At 44.5% G+C, this 20,976-nt stretch overlaps 1 protein-coding gene across 5 annotated transcripts in view; it reads right to left on the bottom strand.

Moving 5' to 3' along the window:
* TBC1D8 (TBC1 domain family member 8) overlaps nucleotides 1–20,976 on the bottom strand; it is a 128,909-nt gene that overhangs the window by 50,106 nt on the left and 57,827 nt on the right. For all 5 annotated transcript variants that reach the window (XR_008664875.1, XM_055328492.1, XM_055328491.1 and 2 more), the window contains exons 3-5: nucleotides 15,440–15,558; nucleotides 10,813–11,041; nucleotides 7,782–8,022 (exon numbers count right to left, since the gene is read on the bottom strand). Coding sequence is in view for 4 of the 5 variants with exons in the window: in XM_055328492.1 (XP_055184467.1) it covers nucleotides 7,782–8,022; nucleotides 10,813–11,041; nucleotides 15,440–15,558 (589 nt within the window). In the remaining variant the exon portion in view is untranslated. The remainder of the gene's footprint in view (nucleotides 1–7,781; nucleotides 8,023–10,812; nucleotides 11,042–15,439; nucleotides 15,559–20,976) is intronic.

Genomic DNA, 20,976 nt, shown 5'->3' with positions numbered 1-20,976 from the left:
AAGACCTTGCATAAAATGTTAATAGTAGCTGACTCTATGTAGTAGGATTTCCATTTTTCATTTTTATTCTGTTTAAATTTTCTACCTGACCACATATTGTTAGCTTTTTAAAAAAAATTAAGGTAGTTTCTTTTAGGAACACAGTAACTCTTAAAATGTTGTATTTATATGCAAGGTATTAAACACTGCAACCTGAGTGATCTTGCAGACGTGTTCCCTGCCCCCCCTCCATCACCAGGGACAGGCTCACACTGATGCCCCTTCTGCCCCAGTCCATGTTCCCAACCTGGTCCTCATTTTCACACCATCACACAGTCATCTTCCCAGGACACCCCACACAGGGATGAAGGAGTACTTGGAATTTATTAGCAAACCCTCGCAAAGATATATGCATGTCCAGAAAGTCCTCTGGGCACAGAGAGAAATTAAACAAATTCTACGGATCAAGATGTGTCCAGTATTGCAGGCCAAAGCTACACTTCCTTACCCTGCAGTACTTGATATTTCACAGATGGCTGTTTCCAAAAGAGCCTGCATGTCTTCCACAGAGGAGCTGGGAAAACACAGGAAAGCACTGTGAATGCTCTCAAAATTCACATACTACGGGATAAAAGGCAAGGCCCTTCAAGATCACCCCAGTTCCCCAAAAGCGGGCCTATATGCTGTGCATTTACACTGGAAGACATCCTTGTCCTCAAAGTATGCTGGCCGTGCTGGCTTTGGTGAAAGTACAGCCAATGCAGCCTACCTGCACGTATCTCACAGATGTGGGGTCCAGCCACCACTGAATTCACCTGTTGTCTATTCTTCCTAGAAGCACAGGGTGAGTGGAAGGGCATTTTTTTTTAAGGATTCCACTTATTTATTCATGAGACACACACAGAGAGGCAGAGACATAGGCAGAGAGAAGCAGGCTCCACACAGGGAGCCTGAGGTGGAACTCGATCCTCGCACTCCGGGATCACGCCCTGGGCTGAAGGCAGACGCTTAACTGCTGAGCCACCCAGGTGTCCCGACTTTTTGTATTTACTTTGCAGCCAGCTCTTCAATTTAAGAATAAGGCGCTCAGTTATCTGATTTTTCTATTCTGTGCACCTGCTGCGCCAGCCAAGCGCTCAGTTCAACCCCCTTCTCCATGGCTTCTGAGCAGCCTGGGTATAGTATACACCATCTCCATTCTCCTTTCTGGGCTGTTCTCTGTCACTGTAGGGGTCTGTCTCTCACACATTCAGCAGCCAGAGACCAGTGACCTCAAGTTATAAAGAGGGGGGCACCTGGCTGCTTCAGCTGGTTAGGCTGCCAACTCTTGATTTCAGCTCAGTCATGATTTCAGGATCCTGTGCTGGAGCCCATATTGGGGGGTCCACACTCAGTGGGGAGTCTGCCTCAGGATTCTCTCTCTCCCTCTGCCCCTCCCTCCACTGGCTTGCATGTGCTCTCTCCCTAATTTAAATAAATAAATCCTTAAAAAAGAAAGCCAGCAGGAAGGACTTTCCTAAATCATCTTCCTTCCTTAAAAAGTCCTCTTCCAGTTCCACCTCTAAACATGCATTATACATACAGATGTGGTATTTACCTTTCTAACATAACTGAGATGAAGATCCAGTAACTTGAGACAGGAGTAGCACAAGATCTGTTTCAAAGCAGGTGGTAGTTTTGATGCTAAAAATACCAGCTCCTAGCTTTGCGCAGTGAAAAAAAAAAATAGCAGCTCCTCTTTCAGAAGAACACCATAAACAAAGCCCACTAGTCATATTTTGCCTTTCGGACCTTTCAATACTTACTAAATGTTTCCACTTTTGCTCCATAGAAATGCCCAACAGACATGAGTCATAATCGACCATTCAGAAAGCAGGCCTGGAAGCCACAGCAGAAGCACCCCTATACAGCCCCAACATTTACCAACCACTGTTCACCTTGCTGGTATGCACAGGCCAAAGCAATTGCTCCAAGAGAAAGCTACAGCTGAGAACAAAAGGGGACGGTGCCACAAATCCTGCTGTCTTAACACATGCCATCATGTGAACCTGTCACCATGTAGGAAATAAACGTGGGTTCACCAGAATATGGAGCAGTCACACCAAGTTTGTTGGTAAAGCTGCAATTAACATGTGCAATCCTGTGTGACAACCATGTGGAAAATTCTGAACTACATGCACACATTTAAAAATTCGCACTTAAGGGGCACCTAGGTTGAGTGCTCAGGTCAGGATTTCAGGATCCTGGGATCGAGCCCCGTATTGGGCTCTCTGCTCCGTAGGGAGTCTGCTTCTCCTTCTCCCCGTCCCTGGTATTCTCTCATGCTGTGAGATAAATAAAATCTTAAAAAAAAAAAATCCACACTTAATTCCTTAGACCCAAGAAATGAAGGGATGGGGTAGTTCTTCTGTTTCTCTGTGAACCTAGAATTAAGATTTTCCCCTCCTAGTTTAGGTACAGATGTATCCTGGAGTCCTTCAGGTTTCCCTCTCTTTTCCCCTACAACCTTTAAAACGCTTTTGGGAAGACCCATGTCAGGCCTTACATGCCACGGTAACCCTCCCTCCCTCATGTGATGCATCCCACACACACAAACCTACTGTGTGTGTCAGCAGCTCAAAACTGCTCAAGGACAAATGCTGCCCCAAATTCAGACTATGTGGCAGACTGGGGCAGGTGGGCTCCCCCATTAGCTCCGGGGGTGAAGATGTCCCCCTGTGCCCTAGACAGGAGGCCTCAAGCACCATTCCTGCTCTTCTGGAATAACTCAGTCCCTCTTCAGGCAGTATGCCCCCTAAAGACACATACGAAGATTCCCAGGCATTCTTAGTTATATGCCCACAGACCCACCCCCAACTCAAGTGAAACTGTGAGAAATACCAAGAGCCACCAATGTAGAAACAAGGCAGAAAGATCAGATAAGCATACTTTTCTTCACACTGCAATCCCTCAAATGTGTGTGTGCTCGAAACTCCTTTCTTCTGCCTTCCCCCAAGAGCACTAAGGAGACAGAAAGACAACCTGGCCATGAAGCATCCTACATAGAGTGAACACCTGGGTCCCCTGGGTGCCACAGGGGCACGAGGGAAACCCAGTCCTCAGACGACAGGCAACGGTGTGCAGGTAGACTCGGCTGGTGCCCACAGTGCCCCCGTCTCTGAAAATCCATCCACGGAGCCCCAACAGACCAAATCCTCAACAACACTGGCAGGAGAAGGCTTTCTCACTTTCTCACACTCACGTCTCCTGCCTTGTCCTCTGCCCTCCATCTGCCCCCCACCCCCCCACCCCCGCCCAGAACAACCTGGGCAAGCGCAGACAGCTGGGGTGCTGCCGGGTGGGGAGAAGCAGGCCTTCCCTGGGAGGCGGGCGCTGTCCCGGGCTGCACAGGGAGCCCCCAAGAGAGGCCGACTCCGAACTAGCTCACAGGGACAGAAAGTCGAATAAACTACAGAGCTAGCCTGGGCATTCTTCGTGGGGGCACAAGGAGAAGAGCCGGAAAGGGAGTGAATCTGGGCAGAAAAGGCTGAAGTCAGTCTCAAAAGTCAGACTGGGGAGCTAAGAATCAGCCAGGCAACAGGGGGGAGGGCTTCGTACTGAAGATACCTGTGCTCCAGGCAGCCACTGTTCATCTCTGGATCCCACAGAAAGAGCTTCTGCCACAGGAAAGAGTCTCCATTTACTGCACCACCAGAACTAAGTTGTCCTCCGGTGCTTTTCAGCCAGTCAATACAGATTCCAGTGAAGAAATTAATTATGATTTAGTGAGGGACACCTGGGGGCTCAGTGGTTGAGTGTCTGCCTTCAGCCCAGGGCCTGATCCCGGGGTCCTGGGATCGAGTCCTGCATTGGGCTCCCTGCATGGAGCCTGCTTTTCCCCCTGCCTGTGTCTCTCCTGAATAAATAAAATCTTTAAAAAAAAAAAAATTTTTTTATCTTGTGAAACCCATCACCTCTCCAATCTCCCACCCCCAAAATAGCTGGCTACGCTGTTCTCAATCCATCCCTCACAACTTCACAACTGTTATTTGTAAATTTCAGGACCAATCAATGTATGTGCTCCCCCCACCCCCCAGAAGTCCCTCAGCAGTCTGTTTCCCTGCCCTCCTGGATTCTGTCACTGTACCCCAGAATCCCTCATCCAGGCCTTCCTCTGCAAAGTGTAAGCTGGGCCAGAGGACTCCCCCGTCCAGCCAGCTCTACCTCATCTGACTCGGTCCTGCTGCCCAATGCACCATCCCATCCTCCTGGCTACCACTGGAGTTCCAGCCTCACTGGCTCTGTCCCTAAGTCCCATGGGAGTGAGCATAAGCAGCCATCATGACTAATCCATAATCAGATGGCTCACCATGCTAAGTGACCCCAAGAGCACCTTTCTAAAGCTGTTATCTGAGAAGGGAAGTGAAAATACATCAACAAAAGGGAGCCTGAGGAGCATTCCAGCACTTCTGATTGTACCCTTTGCATCAAGGGACTGTTTTCCTCAACTTTAAAACCTGGGCTCTCTTGGCAGGATGTCAAGTTGACTGAGTCATTACCTGTTTATGTCCACAAGCCTATGTCTCTATGACAGAAAGCTACACAGGAGACCCAGCGAGGAACTGGTAGGCAAAGACATGCCTTTCACTTTTGGAAGAAGTCACTCAAAATGCAGTGACCAGCAAAACACACCACAGATCAGAATCTTCCCGTCCATCTCGAGGCCAGCCCTCAGAACCTGGGGGGGCCCCCTGCAGCTCCACCGCTGGCCACTGCCAGGGCCCCATTTTATCCTTTTCTCTCTCCCTTCTCCTTCCTAACCGTCTCCAGGAGAGAAAGTGGAGGAGGGAGAGCTCTGTATAATTCATCTGAATTCTGGAACATGCATGAAGACTGCCTATACTGATGGATTTTCTTCCAAAATGAGTGATTTTACTGAAGGGTTCTAAGTGCTACAAACCTGCCACCTGCTTCTTCTTTCCTTGTTTCTACTCCAAACACAATGCCACATCTAGATATGGAGGCATGAAGGAGCATCAAGAGATCTGTGAGAAATTACCTCAAATCCCAATGTCCATGGAGCTGACCAGAACACACAAGGCTATCAGCCAGCCTCCTGGTCCTAAGACCCTGGCTGCAACTCACACAGGTATACATTGGTGCAAAACCCACAGAGGAGGTAAAAGCTTTGCTGGGTGATTTATAGGAGCCCGTTAACAACTCCTACAACTGAGACCCGTTTTTTCATTTTAAACCAATCTGTCAGCTGGACTAAAAGGACTCAGATACTAAAAGACTACAGAGATATCTGAAGATATATAGGAGAGCGGGGCTGCCATTGTGCTGGGTTGTCTTCTCTGGACCTAAGATAGAGCCAGAGATGGTAACAGGAAATCTGGCTCAGACGGAGCAGAGAGGACCTCAGGGTAGGGAGTCAGAAGACCCAAGGGCAGCACCCCAGGGCTCCCCTTTTGTGAGGAAGTGACAAGCAGCAGCACCCCCTCTCACAAAGGAACTGTCAGATTATGAGGACACAAAACCAAGTGAACTTCATTGGAGTCTCACCAAAAAGTTCATTTTTTGATTTTCACCTTACTTGTGACTCCACATGATCAATTTATAACATATGCACACAACAGGGGCTCTAAATTCTTGCTGGATACATGCAAACTACAAACACACTGCCATTTAGAGACCACTAATTAGACACATGTTCTCCCAGATGTTAGAGAAAACAGCAAACGTGTGTAAGGAATGACAGGAATGTTACAGTAAATTACAAGAATTTTTTTAATGACAGGACACAGAATGACACGGAACTACTACATAATGTCGCAATTCTACTCCGAGGTATATGTCCAAAAGATGTCAAAGTAGGGACTCGAAAAGATATTTGCACATATACATTCATAGCAGCATCATATACAAGAGCCACGAGGTGGAAACAACTTTGCATCCACTGATGCACAAATGGACACACAAAATATAGTATATCCATGCAACGGAATGTTACCTAGCCTTAAGAAGGAAATTCTGGAACCTGCCACAACATGGACTAATCTTAATGACATTACACTAAGTGAAATAAGCCAGTCACAAAAAGACAAATACTGTATAAGTCCACTTACATGAAGGACCTCAAGTAGTCAAACTCAGAGACACATTATAGGGTGGCAGCTCCCAGGGGATAGGGGAGGAGGTAATGGGAGTTATTGCTTAATGAGGAAAGAGTTTCAGTTTTGCAAGATGGAGAGTCCCAGGGCTAGATGAAGGGGACAGTTGCACAACAATGTAAATAAATGTACTTAACCTTTTACAACCGTATGGTTCAGTGGGATTAAGGTGGCAAATTTTATGTTACGGTATTTTACCACATTAAAAAATTTTTCTTAAATGTCTAGTAGTGTTCAAATAGGAGTGGTGATTCTATAATGATGTCAAACATATCTAGCCAAGACAGCACTTGATAGATGACTTTGTTTCTATCAAACAGGATATTTTGTATCCTGTTTGATACAAAGGATATCTTTGTATTAATTCTGCAGTTACCTGGTCTGAACCACCAAGTCAGAAATCATAGTCAAGCTCAACCACCACCATTTAAATTTTATATAATAAAGCTGAACTTCTTTAAAGTGATTAATAATTCAAGCAACTACCTCAGATATCCCCACGACTAGCATCAGTTTGGAGCAAACCGATAATTAAGAAAGTTAACTTACCATATTACTAAGGCACATTTTCTTTCTTTTTTTTTAAGATTTTATTTATTTATTCATGAGAGACACAGAAAGAGAGGCAGAGACATAGGCAGAGGGAGAAGCAGGCTCCCCACAGGGAGGACTCGATCCCAGGACACTGGGATCATGACCTGAGCCAAAGGCAGACGCTCAACCACTGAGCCACCCAGGTGTCCCTTGAGGCACATTTCTTTTCTTTTTTTTTTTTTTTTTATGATAGGCACACAGTGAGAGAGAGAGAGAGGCAGAGACACAGGCAGAGGGAGAAGCAGGCTCCATGCACCGGGAGCCCGACGTGGGACTCGATCCCGGGTCTCCAGGATCGCGCCCTGGGCCAAAGGCAGGCGCCAAACCGCTGCGCCACCCAGGGATCCCCTTGAGGCACATTTCTAATAACAAACTGGTACCAAAAATAAATCTATGGTCCTAAAAACTTTTTCTACAAAGCAATTTCATATGGAAATAGAAAATGCTTTAATGTTCACTGGTAAAGCACAGTGTTGAATGGAATTATATCAGGAAGCTATCCATATTACATTTCCTAGAAGTATTATAAAAATCAGTTTTATTATAAAAATCAGTTTCAAAATATCTGAAAGAAAAGCAGAATTGGATCCAGAAATCAAAGTCAACTGTATTAGAAAAAAAGAAAATTAACACTCATGGGAGCATGGGTGGCCCAGCTGGTTGAATGTCCAACTCTTGGTTTTGGCTCAGGTCATATAAGGGTCATGGGATGGAGCTCCGCGCTGGGCACCTCACTCAGCACAGAGTCTGCTTGAGAACCTTTCCCTCTCTACCTCCCTCTGCCCCTCCCCCAGCTCGCTTGCTCTCACTCTAAAAGAAATGAAATCTTAAAAAAAAAAACAAAAAAACAAATCCTCACTATTAAAAAAAAAATTTACAATTACTGCCAATTATTATGTCACAATCAAGACTAACAACCCAGGAAAATGTGCATTATGCCACAAGGGAAATTTAAATCTAGAACAACCAAGACTAAGAAAGCACATGTAAATGAAGGTGGTGGCGTATGAGCCACAGTTCCGTGGGTGAGGAACAACCGGAACCGGAAACTCTTACCTCTTGGTGATCTGGCTCGGCTCCTGCAGGCCTGGGTCCAGGTCGAAGACCTCATTATCCAGCAGCCTTCGAAGCGTCACATCGGCCAACTGCTCCATGATCTTGAACACCTCATCGAGGTTCAGGAACATGGAGAAGTCACGCTCCTTATTCTGCGTGGTGATTCGGATGGTATCCGTCAGAAAGACGTTGGATGTTCTTTCTAACTTCTGGATATCAACCCAAGGGACTACGAGTTTCACTAGAAGAGGAAAAAAAAAAAAAGGCAAATACATACATTACCCTAACATTTGAGCCAAACTTAAGTGTATCAGCAAACAAGAGTCCAAGGATTTCCTCAAGCTGAAATGCAAAACCAGAGCAGGAAAGAGGAAGCACAAAGCTCCTTGACAGCTATGTATCAGAACCCAACTCATGTTCGACAATTTTCTTAAAAGAGTTAAGTAAAATCTTTCAAGTTGCTGGCTACCGCACACAGGCAGGGGACGTCATTCTGAAATATCAGGTTAATAACATGAAAACTTCTTCAAGAGTATTTAAACTTAAATATTTGCAAAATATGCAAAAATTTCTCAATCTACATAATTTCTGGTTTCAAAAGCAGCATTCATGGTGTAAGCTATGAAAAAAGTGCAAAAGAGGATTATTCATGATCTCATTTAGAGAAACAAGCTTAACATTTAGACTGTGTCAAACGACAGTCTTAAAAGACACAGTACAATTTCTATGGAATTCTTTTTAAAGTAATACAGTACAAGCAGTACATTTTATAAACAAATGTTCTATTCTGGGAAATGTTTCCAATACAGTGATAGCAAGACTAGCTAGCTTGCTAATGCAAATGGAGAAGAGACACTATAACAACTTGAAATGATAAATGTTATCAAATACCAGAAATTATTTCTTTTTTTTTTTAAACTTAGCATCCCGACAAAATTTGGTTTAGTAACTGTGACTGATCAATGTCAGAAAATAACTCATTGTCTTTTTCAAATAAGGAGGGGATCATTAAGTGTTTCTTTTTGTTTTTAAGATTTTATTTATTCATGAGAGACAGAGAGAGAGGCAGAGATATAGGCAGAGGGAGAAGACGGCTCCCTGCAGAGAACTCGATTCAGGACTCGATCCCAGGACCCTAGGATCATGCCCAGAGTCACCCAGGCGTCCTTATTAAGTGTTTCTGCTTCTACCATTTCTTTCCATTTTTTGAAATAATGTTTTTAGTGCTTCAGTAACTTAGAAGACCACATATCTACATCAGGCTTGAGAAGAAGCTTCTTCAGCTACTTTTAGTTGCTTTCACCAAAGTCTTTCATACAAACACATTATAGAATCTGTAACATCAGCTTTCATTTCATTAAGTGTCTACTTTAGGAAAAGCCCTGCACTTAAGGAGCTCATTCAAATAGGGAAAACAGACATGTAAAATAAGCAACCACTAACTTGACAAAATCTAAAACAGAAACACAAACATGGTGCAAATTATAAGGGGACCAGGGAAAGTCCCCAGAGGTCATAAAAATGTGAACTGAGGGATCCCTGGGTGGCGCAGTGGTTTAGCGCCTGCCTTTGGCCCAGGGCGCGATCCTGGAGACCTGGGATCGAATCCCACGTCGGGCTCCCGGTGCATGGAGCCTGCTTCTCCCTCTGCCTGTGTCTCGGCCTCTCTCTCTCTCTCGGCCTCTCTCTCTCTCTCTCTCTGTCTCTCTGTGACTATCGTAAATAAATAAAAAAATACATCATAAAGACAGAGACTTAGGGACGCCTGGGGGCTCAGTGGTTGAGCGTCTGCCTTCAGCCCAGGACATGATCCTGGAGACCCGGGTTGGAGTCCCACGTGGGGTTCCCTGCATAGAGCCTGCTTCTCCCTCTGCCTGTGTCTCTGCCTCTCTCTCTCTCTCTCTCTCTGTGACTATCATAAATAAATAAATAAATAAATAAATAAATAAATAAATAAATAAATAAATAAATAAACAAACAAACAAACAAACAAAAAAACCTTTCAAAAAAAATGTGAACTGATTTTGAGGGGTGAACAGGAGTTTCCAAATAGACACAAGAATGGGGAAGGGAAGGAGAAACCAACATTAAATTGGAGAAGCACTGCAGAAAGTACAAGAATAAAGATGGTCAAGATTAGGTCAGAGCACAGTCCAAGGGTGGGGAAAGGCTATGTACACACGGTGTTTATACTGGAGCATCAGAACTAAAGCTGGAAGTATGAGAAAGAGAAGTGAGGACCCTGTGCAGGAAGCTGTTTCAACACAATTTAAGAGGAGCCCCTCCCACTGGTTCAACTTGAAATAAAACTTACATGCAGGAAGAAAAAATTTATGTATACAAAGGCATACATACACTTAGTTTATACACGCACACAGCTTCCATTCTGCATGGGTGCTTGAAACAATATCTGGTTCCAAAAGAAGATTCAGTGGGAAGGACTTTTTAAAAATTCAGCATACAATTGACATTTACGGCTTTTCTTTTTTATCTTGGCATTCCATCACCTAACACTGCGATGGGCAGTGGATAAATGTGTGAAAAGTTAATCACCGCCTAGATCTCAAGAGGACCCAGGTGAAGAATTCCCTCCCATTCCAAGGAACAACTGTATATCCTGCTCCTCTTTTGGGAACAGTCATGACCTTCATGAGGGTGGGAACGTTTTAAATGCCTCCCCCCATCTTAAGAAGCAACAACACATTCCACTCTTATAGAAGCCCTGGGCCATCGGTGCTGATGATGTGTTTTCAGAGCAATGCGAAGTAAAAAACCTTCAGCAGCTCTGTGAAGTGAGTGGCACAGAAATGTTGAAGGCAATAGAAAACAACGAATTCTCAAAAAATCAAAGCCCCTTAGTGGTGGTAGGATAGAGAAACACAATTGTCTGCACACATCATTTGAAATTAACCAAGTATCCCTCATTATCACTCAACTACTTATTTGAAAGTCCTTTCATCTCGTCTGAGGACAGCACCGAGCATCCCGAGGGTCAGCGTCATCTGTGAGCATGAGCACGAGCCTCACTTACGTTCCTTGCCCAGGAAGAAGGAGTAGAAGCAGAGGTGGTTGATGCTGAGGTACAGCCAGCCTTGGCGGGGAACCCGGCCCTTCCAGCAGCAGCAGGAGTAATAGGTGACCAGCTTCTCCGCCTCCGGGAAGTTGAACCTGGCCTCGAATTTCACCAAAGCATCTCGGAACTTCTCGGGCTCTTCTTCCTGCTCGGCAAGCCTGCTGCTTGTCTCCTCCGCGATCAGAGCCTGGCACACAGAAAGATAACGTCCCCTCATCAGCGTCCCCTCGTCAGCGAGAGGGACAAGGGGAGGGGCAGACAGAGGCAGAAAGGGACTGCCAAGCACAGGCACCTGAGGCAGCTACACTGCCCACCAACACACACCAGGGGTCAAGGAGGGTGGCCGTCTACCACCCAGAAGCACGGCCATGGCGGGGCGGGGGGACAGGGGGACAAAACATAGGATCAAATCTCTCACTCGGCCACTAACTAACCAGCCCTGAGGCTTTGGTCAAATTGCTGACCTCGAAGCCTGAGTCTTCTAACCAAGTACCTTTCCCGGCTCTCCCTCCAGGGACAGGATACCTCCCAGCTCTCCCTACAGGGACAGGATGGTCAAACTACTGGCTCAAGCGTGAATCTGATGCACCAACCTTGAAGAACTACCCAAGTTGGAGTTACACGTTAGCCTTTTTAAAGGTTAATGAAGGTCGTCCTCATTTGGCTCAAATCTTTTTTAAGATTTTATTTATTTATTCGTAAGAGACACAGAGAAAGAGAGAGAGGCAGAGACACAGGCAGAGGGAGAAGCAGGCTCCATGTGGGGATCCTGATGCAGGACTTGATCCCAGGAACCCGGGGAACATGACCTGAGCCAAAGGCAGACGCTCAACCACTGAGCCACCCAGGCGTCCCAAGGTTCAAAACTTGTAATCCAAAGCCAACAGGTGCCTGACTGTGTGACATCTGACACCTTTCACTACCACTAAACATTCTACGGTCTTCTAAGGTAGAAAAGAAGTATGTTGGTCATGGTTATAAATATATCCAAAGCACTCAGGTGCACAGGCAGGGAAGATAAAAAAGAAAGCATCTGAACATACAGCTGCATTACCAACAAAAAATAATAGTAAGGAACCTTTCTAAATCTAGCGTAAGGCTGCAAAAGCACCTAGAACATGAGCTTGTGGCCTGTTCCTGAGGGGTCACAACTCACTGACGAGATCAGAATTGATTCCCCACATCCCTGTATTTTACGAAAGGCTAGGTCCCTTAAGACAAGGTCACTTTGGGGGAACATGGGTGGGTGGCTTAGCCAGCTAAACATCTGCTATAGCTCAGGTCATGATTTCAGGGTCCTGGGATGGAGCCCCGTGTCAGGCTTCCTCCTCAGCAGGGTGTCTGCTTCTCCCTCTCCCTCTGCCCTTTCTCCTCTGTCCCTCCCCCTTGCTCACTCACTCACTCTCTCAAATAAATAAAATCTTACCAAAAAAAAAAAAAAAAAGAACAAAAGACAAGCCCACTTTTTTGGGCCTCTGGCTGGCTGTCAGTAGAGAACCCTTGATCTCAGGGTTGTAGGTTCAAGCCCCATGTGAGGTGTAGAGATTACTTAAAAGTTACTTTAAAAAATAAAATCTTTCCAAAAAAAAAAAAGATGAGGCCACTTTTGGGGCATAGTTACTAGTTTTATAAACTAGTTTATAAAATTACCTGGGAGTTACTATTTAAATAAGATTTATTAAACGAATCTGGTAAAATTTCAAGTGCTTTTAATTTCCTTCATTATGTTTTTCTTCTTTTCCATTTACTTAACCAGACATTATGAAATAGAGTTATAAGAAAGATGAATAATTTTCAAAGCATATGTAACATACAAAGCACTGGACCAGGAGGCGTGAAGGGGATTTTAGGAAGGCTCTACAGCAAAGAGTCGTGGAAGCAGAACACAATGCACCAGCTCCAGATGCAGTCATGACAGTGGTTGTATAGACTCCTGACTTCTGTGGATCACAGGGTCTGGTGATGAGCACAACTCCAAGGACAGAGATTTCTTTAAAGCTTTATAGAGTGGCCAACTGCTAAGAATATGAGTAGGAAAGCCCCAATTCCAAATTCCTTTGTATCTTCCCAGAGCAAAGGGAGAACCTACACTTCATGGTGGCCCCAAAGGTATAACCGCATCTCAGACCCCAAGAGCTCCTCCAACCCTAGTTCCTGCTCCAGGTCAACAGCCTCCCTGTGACTATTCTTTGTATGTTTAAGATTTTTATTTATTGGACAGAGAAAGGGAGCACAAGCATGAGGAGCAGCAGAGGGAGAGGGAGAAGCAGACTCCCCATTGAGCAGGGAGCCCGATCCCAGGACCCCAGAATCATGACCTGAGCCAAAAGCAGACACTTAACCCATTGAGCCACCCAAGCACTCATGGTTTGTTTTTTTAAAGGCATTTCAGTTCTGATGTGCAGGGATCAGAATACACCGTTCCCAACTACACTACTTTGGCATGAGGATTATTATGAGCTGTAGACAACTGAAAAACAGGCATCAAAAGACTCTCCACCCTCCCCCACTACTTGCCTAAGGACATCAATACCCATTGGTGCAGGTGCCTCCCTCTCCTGTGCCAGGAAGAGGAGGGTAACTCTAGACTCTGACCAGCACGGAGAAGAATCTACACAACAAACCTCACAAAAACAGCCCTTCCTCTCTTCCTTTCATTCCCCCCACATTTACCTTCCCACAGTTGGCCACCCCTGAAAGCCTTTGTCTTGTCCCTTCTCTACAAATGCATTGTTCTTTGTTGAGATGCTGTATAAGCCCCACAATCTAACCACCCTTCTGAGATACTCATCACTGAGTTTCTCCCATGTGTATGCACACTGTGCATGTTGATCAACTGTTTTTCTCATCAATTTGACTTCTGTCGGTTTTAATCTTGAGGTCATAGGAGGAGAATCTAGGAGGGTAGAGGAAAAGCTGCTTCCTCCTCTGCAGCTTTCCTAAGGCCACTACAGCAAAAATGAATTTCCTTCCTCCATATTAAAAAAGAGAAACTCTAAATCAAAGAGCCACCACAACATAGGTGAGACTAAGGAGAAGAGAGGTTAAAAGTGTGAAAAATAACTGTGAAATAGGCATTTCTGTAGCTAAGCCCCAATGCAATCTGACCCAGGGAACCAGGCTAGTCCATCAGACCAGGCAGAGATGGTAACCCACGGGACGGATAAGTCCCCACCACAGTCTACGTCCACCTGCCAACCCCACAGGCCAGAGGGGACCCCAAGAGGCCATCAGCCAACATTGCTATGCTGCCTGGGCTCAGGTTGCTACCTGGTGACATAAGAGTCCTGATGCCCAAAGGAAAAGAACAGGCCTGTTTTATCCCTCTGAAACCAAGAATTCACTTTGACAGCTTTACTAAAAGCTGAAGTACTCACCGTGTTAAAAAAGGCAAACTTTTCTTTTAATTAAAAAAAATTTTAAAGATTTTATTTATTTGAGTGAATGAGGGTGGGGAGGAAGGGAGGGAGAGAAACAGAGAGAAAGCACATGAGAGAGAGCATAAGCATGGTGGAAGGACAGAGAGGGGGGGAGAAGCAGGCTCCCTGCTGAGCAGGGAACTCCATGCAAGACTCAACCCCAGAACCCTGGGATCATGGCCTGAGCTGAAGGCAGATGCTTAACTGACTCAGCCACCCAGGTGACCCACAAAAGGCAAACTTTCAAAGGAAAAAAAAAATAAACAAAATCAATGGTTTGGGGTATTTTACCCTCAGGGAGGAAAACTGGATTACAGGCTAAGGTGTTGAAGTGTTTAATAAGGGTTATTTTTTTTTTTTTAGATTTTATTTATTTATTCATGAGAGACACAGAGAGCGAGAGAAACAGAGACACAGGCAGAGGGAGAAACCGGCTCCATGCAGGGAGCCCGATGTGGGACTCAATCTCGGGTCTCCAGGATCACACCCTGGGCCGAAGGCAGCGCTAAACCACTGAGCCACCCAGGCTGCCCTAATAAGGGTTAAATTCAAAATGGGAAACAGTCTCTCCCTGCCTGGTGGGGCTTTTAAAGCACTGAGTACCAATCATGTTGTTGCAATGACAGTTACAGAAGATGGAACTCACAGGAGATATTAACAGTTACCCCCCAAAATATTCCTGTCTTGCCTTCTCAAAATGTAATTGGTTTTAATTCCATTTAATCAACATATTTTAAGAATAAGCAGCCACTTTTAGGAAGAGGAAAGTGCCAGGTCCAACGAAATAGAGTGACAAGCTATCACAACTGCAAAAAGGTGGAAATAACGAATTTAAGGAATCAAGTAACATTTCTGCTCTGCAAAAACAAATGTTAACATTTTTTTTTTTACTGAGACAAGAGAGGACCTTCACTTCTGTGAAGGAGAACAAAAACTTGAGCCTGAGAACGAGGTACAGATTTTCCAATTTCAGGTGTACTTTGCCAGATTGCAAAGGTTGACAGGTGACAAGTCCAACTCCATGGACTGTGAATTAAGCCAAAACGTTCAGTCATGGTAGAGAAAACTGTGCGAGTCTGATCAAAAATGCTGCAGGCTCAAAATGTCATATGGAAGTTGTAAGCAAGATGGAGAATCGGGGAGAAGCATTTCAATCAAGGACCTACCTTTACCTTCCCTTTGACAAAGCTGGCAATGTCATCTTTATTATCAAAGACAGACAAAGTATGAAGGAGATTTTGCTCCAGCCAGTCCCAATGCTGGTTTATTTCCTCTAATGTTGCACCTGGGTTAGAAGAGAAAAAGATACTGAGATTAAAAGGAACTCCCAAAACATGAATTCATTTTCCAAATATCATGAAACCTGTGTTTGTTATTAAACATCCCAGTTTCTCACATCCTGGGCCACAGCAGACAAGGCAAGCACCTTCCTTTGGAGCTGTAGTGTCCCTCACACCGCCTGTCCACTGCCACATTGATGAGCCAGGGGACCAAACAGGTTACCCTTGGGACTGCTGTGTGGACATCCTGCCTGCCTTGCTGATGCATGGACTTCCTACCACATCCACTCAAGTGACGGAAACATTTGTAATTATGCAGCTGGTCCAGGGGAAACAAGCCCCCCAATGCAGGCCAATTCTCAACAGTCTCACATAGTTTTTACCCTGTGAGAACAGGAATCTCTCAAGAGGGACCTCAGCCCTCTGAGGGTCCCAGAAGAAAGAGCTTCCTGAGACAGCTCTACTGGTTGCCCAAGGGTGTTGCCACTCACAACAGGCATCATTAAATACAACAGCAACCACCTTGGGAATTTCCAGGTTTACCAGTCTACACTTTATATCATTCGCAACAATATTCCTTAAGAACGCACATAAAAGAACTTGTATAGTCAATGTTAAAAATGCACATTAAATCATGTATAGTAGGTTAATTTCTTTCAAAGGCAGTTAAAAAGAGATCGTCCCATTACTGAAGCATTAAGCAACACATTACCAAAAAGCTTAGGTATTTTAGTATTTTGAGGAGTCTCCTAGTACTTTCCACAGGCAATGGACACCTTGGCACACGGACCATGCCAGCTCCCAGTGAAGGACCCAGCACAGAGCAGGTGCTCGATAAAATCCCCCAACTTGAAGCAAGCATGGTTCTGGATAAGAAAAGGGACCTGGGCATCAGGTATGTGTACTACAGAAATAGATAAATGCACAGCTAGGACCAGATTTCCCAAATGGGAAGCAGGAGATGTTCTAACCTCAAGGGCTACCAAACATCAGTTCAGAATAAGCTCGCCAATGTGAGAGGCATAATGCTCAACAGAACCATGTACCACATACACAAAAGCCAGACATGCATTTTGTTAACACCAAACTTTCTGTATGCTGTTTGCAGCTCTCTTCCCTGTAGAGTATAGATGCATGTAGCCCAGGCATAAAAATGCCAGCCAGAGAACTCACTCCAGACTTGTGCATTTGAGGGGAGTATAAAGAACATCTGTGTTAGGACTGTTGTTCTGGGGATCCCTGGTGCCCGCCTTTGGCCCAGGGCACGATTCTGGAGACCCTGGATCGAATCCCACGTCAGGCTCCCGGTGAATGGAGCCTGCTTCTCCCTCTGCCTGTGTCTCTGCCTCTCTCTCTCTCTCTCTCTGTGACTATCATAAAATAAATAAAAATTAAAAAAAAAAGGACTGTTGTTCTGAACGGACAGTTTGGGGAGGAGTCAGAGCAACTGAAGAAAATTCTTCATAAGGAAAAGTGTGTGTGTGTGTGCGTGTGTGTGTGTGTGTGTGTGTGTGAGAGAGAGAGAGAGAGAGAGATCTAGTCTCTCTTCCTCTTCTTCTAAGGAATCCCATCATGGGGGTCTCACTCTTAGGACTTTGTCTAGACTTAATTACCTCCCCAGGTCCCACCTATAAATACTACCACATTCGGGTTTAAGCCTTCAGTATATGAATATGGGAAAGGAAGACACCATTCAGTCCACACCAACCAGTGCTGGTGCCCAGCTGTTCATCAGCCCTATCTCCCAGTCTTGCTCTTTAAGGATCAACAGACCAGAGATGCAGCCATGTGTGGTTTAGGAGAGCTAGCTCTGGAGAAGCATGGTCAGGATCCTCTCACTGTCCATCCCCCTCCCATCCAGGAGGCCCTTGTGGTGGTGGGAAAAACCCTGGCCCTTAGGCTCTGCATTCTTCTTGTAAGAGGGAAAGATCCTTTTAAAACAAAATCAAACCGAGTTATTCCAGGCTCCACAGCATGACTCTTGGGAAGCTTCTGAATGTTATCTACCTGAACTCTGGCCCCTCAAGGTCTGCTTGGTTCCTCACATTCAGGGCTGAGGTTTGCCCACCTCTGGCTTAAATCTCTGCCCTCTGTGGTGTTTTCCAATGGCAACCACGTAGATGTCAGGCACAAAACCACCTCCTATATCTGGGGAGTCAGCCATGGTGTCTTCCTTGGGACAGACGGCACATCACACCATCTCAAGAGAGTCTTCGTATCTTCACTAAAGCCAATACACTTGCACAGGGGCCCTGGGGATCCCTGGACCTCTGTCCTTCTCTTTAAGGTTTACACTTTCTAGATCTTTCTACTTTATTATCATAATAAAACCAACTGGTGAGATTTTGTTTTTTATGGCAAGGAATAAATGGGAAAAATTACCCTCACTAGACATCAATCTTTGAGGGTATTTTTAAGACTCATTTATTTATTTTAAAGGGAGAAACCATGTGAGCAGGTGAGGAGACAGAAGGAGAGAGCATCTCAAGCAGAGTCCCCACTGAGTGTAGAGCCTCCGAGGGGCGCTCAATCCCAAACTGAGATCATGACCTGAGCCAAAATCAAGAGTATCAAGAGTCAGATGTTCAACTGACTGACCCACCCAGGTGCCCCTTGAGTATGTTTTCAGGACTTATTTTATTTAAAAAAGAAAAAAAAAAAACCACCTTGGCAGAATGAGAAAGAACAAGAGAAGGGAGAAGACTCACTTTGTGTCCTTTCTATTCCAGGGACTAGCTCACTTCTGTGTAATAAAGACTTCTAAATGAGGAAATGGGAGGTTCAAACACTTCTCCAAAGTCATATGTACCGAAGGAAAGGCAAAGGCAGAGTATGAACTCATTCTCTATAACCTTGAGGTACCCTGGGGTCCTCTTGAAATAAGCTGCATTTCAATTCCAAAGTAACATTTACATAATCCTTAGGTCCCTTACTTCCTATGGCTTGACACTAACAACAAAAACAAAACCTCATTTTGTGTTTACACTTAGAAAAATTCCAATTTCCTGCGTGTATCATTCTGGATGACACAAAACAGGTTTCCATTTACCCTATTAAGCTCATAGGGCCAGCACAGTTCATTCTTAAGGATGACGTGCCTGTTTAGCTGTTAACTGATAACCAAAGACACCATGAACAAAACTATAAACAAGCTCCCAACACCGTGTACCACACAGAAAGAAGACCTGAAATGAAGTCATCAAAAATTTAGGCTTTAATTCTTTTTAAGAGTCTTCTATCTATGAGGAGGAGCTTATGACAGGGAAAGATAATACTAAAACGAAACCAAGCCTACACCTTGAGAGAGAAAACAGGCACACACATAAAACTGTGTCACTGAGTTACAGTAAGATTTCATTACAATCCCCCCGTTCCTGAATATAAGACATAGCTGTATGCCTCTCCCAGCCAAGACAATCGATATGATGAAACTTTTCCACCCTACTGTGTTCCATTTCCTACAAAAGTTGCCAAATGACAGGGAAATTTTCCAAACTATAATTTCCTCTGCAGGGAAGTCTTATGATAGACTTCCAAAATACCGTAAATCAGTGCAAACCACTACATGTCCTCAGCCCCAAAGGATTAAAGAGGAAAGTCACTCAACAAATCTCATACACCAAAGTTCTAAGCCTACACCATAGCCAGGTTTCCCAAATTACACAAAGTAGTTCATCAGAAAATAGCTTTTCAAAAAATGAAACAGGGGCACCTGGGTGGCTCAGTTGATTAAGCATCTGCCTTTGGCTCAGGTCATGATCCCAGGGTCCTGGGATCGAGCCCCACATAAGGCTCCTCATTCAGTGAGGAATTTGCTTATCCCTCTCCCTCTGCCCCTCCCTCTGCTTGTGCGCTTTCACTCACTCTCACAAATAAATAAAATCTTCCCAAAAAATTAAAATTAAAAAAATAAAAAATGAAATAGAAAAGAGACTACATGGTACTTTATAAGGGCAACCATTGGCTTGTAAAATATTTGTTAGAGGTAAGCACACACACATCAATATTCTTCTGTCTACGGGTCATGCTCAAAAAACTCTGGAAAGCCACGACATTATGGACATATAAGTGGTGGGAAACGTAAAGAGAAAATAAGAACAGAAGAGAGTAAAACATCCTCATGATTAGACTGGCTTAACATAATATGATTTAATGATAAAATGATAAAAAAAAAACCTACAAATTAACAGCATAGCAATATTCTCAGGCCTTCCAAAAACCAAGACAGAGGAGAGCTTTCGTTATGGACTTAAATGTGTCCCCCCTACAAATGTATATGCTAAAGCCCTAACCCCCACTATGACCACATTTGGAAACAGGCCTTAAAGGAGTAATTAAGGTTAAATGAGATCATAAAGGTGGCACTGGGATCTGAGAAAACTAGTGCTCTCTTAAAAGGAAGAGGGGTGCCTTGGTAGTGCCAGTGGTTCAACATCTGGCTCTTGATTTCAGCTCAGGTCATGTTCCCCAGAGCAATGAGATCGAGTCCCAAATTGGGGTCCACACTCAGCGTGGAGTCTGCTTGAGATTTTCTCCCTCCTTCCCCTTCTCCCTCTGCCCCTACCCCTGACACACTCATTCACTCATTCTTGTTCTCTTTTTCTCTCTAAAAAAAAAAATAAATCTTTTTTTTTTAATTGAAGAAGAAGAAGAGACACCAGGAATGTACCACGTGAGGACACAGGGAGAAGATGGCTGTCTGTAAGCCAAGGAGAGGGCTTCAGGAGAAACCAACCCTGCTAGCACCTGGACCAAGGACTCTCAAGCCTCCAGAACTGTGAGCAAATAAACGTTGGGTTAAGCCACCCAGTCTGTGGGTTTTTTTGTTATGGCAGCTCTAGAAGGCCAATATAGCTGTTTAAAACCAAAATTTATAGGAACACTGTGGATTTTAACAGAAGTCCAATTGGCAAAATTATACCTTGTCTTATTAAGGCAAAATAAGATTTCTACCGTTATAGTGTAAGACTTCTATTTCCTACAAAAATTAAAGGTCAAAGGATCTTAAACATTACCCTCACGAGAAGTCAAATCGGACTTATAAATGCCTATACCAAACTAAAATACAGTACTAGAAACCCCAATTAACCACAGAACAACCAACAGTGCTGATTTATAAATTACCAACTATAAGGACAGCCAGAGGTGGTAGGCACAGGGCATTTTCTGGATTCTTAGCATGTTCCCAGGCATTTTGTTAGATATGTCATGCACTTGATATTGTTTATCTTAATAAAAAATAGCACAAGGTAAGTGGTACTATTTTCTGGGTAAGAAAACTCAGAGCAGAGAAGAGCCAAGTTCAAGGCTGGTTCTTCTGGCTTCTAAGGCCTCACTCTATCCTAACACACAGTAGAGATGGCAGCCTCGGGAGCTGGGCAGGCAGCTCCCAAGAGCTGAGTCACTTTCAAATTCACACACAG

This window comes from Nyctereutes procyonoides, unplaced genomic scaffold (assembly GCF_905146905.1).
Source record: "Nyctereutes procyonoides isolate TBG_1078 unplaced genomic scaffold, NYPRO_anot_genome, whole genome shotgun sequence".
NCBI lineage: Eukaryota > Metazoa > Chordata > Mammalia > Carnivora > Canidae > Nyctereutes > Nyctereutes procyonoides.
This window is presented reverse-complemented; position numbering and strand designations above follow the sequence as displayed.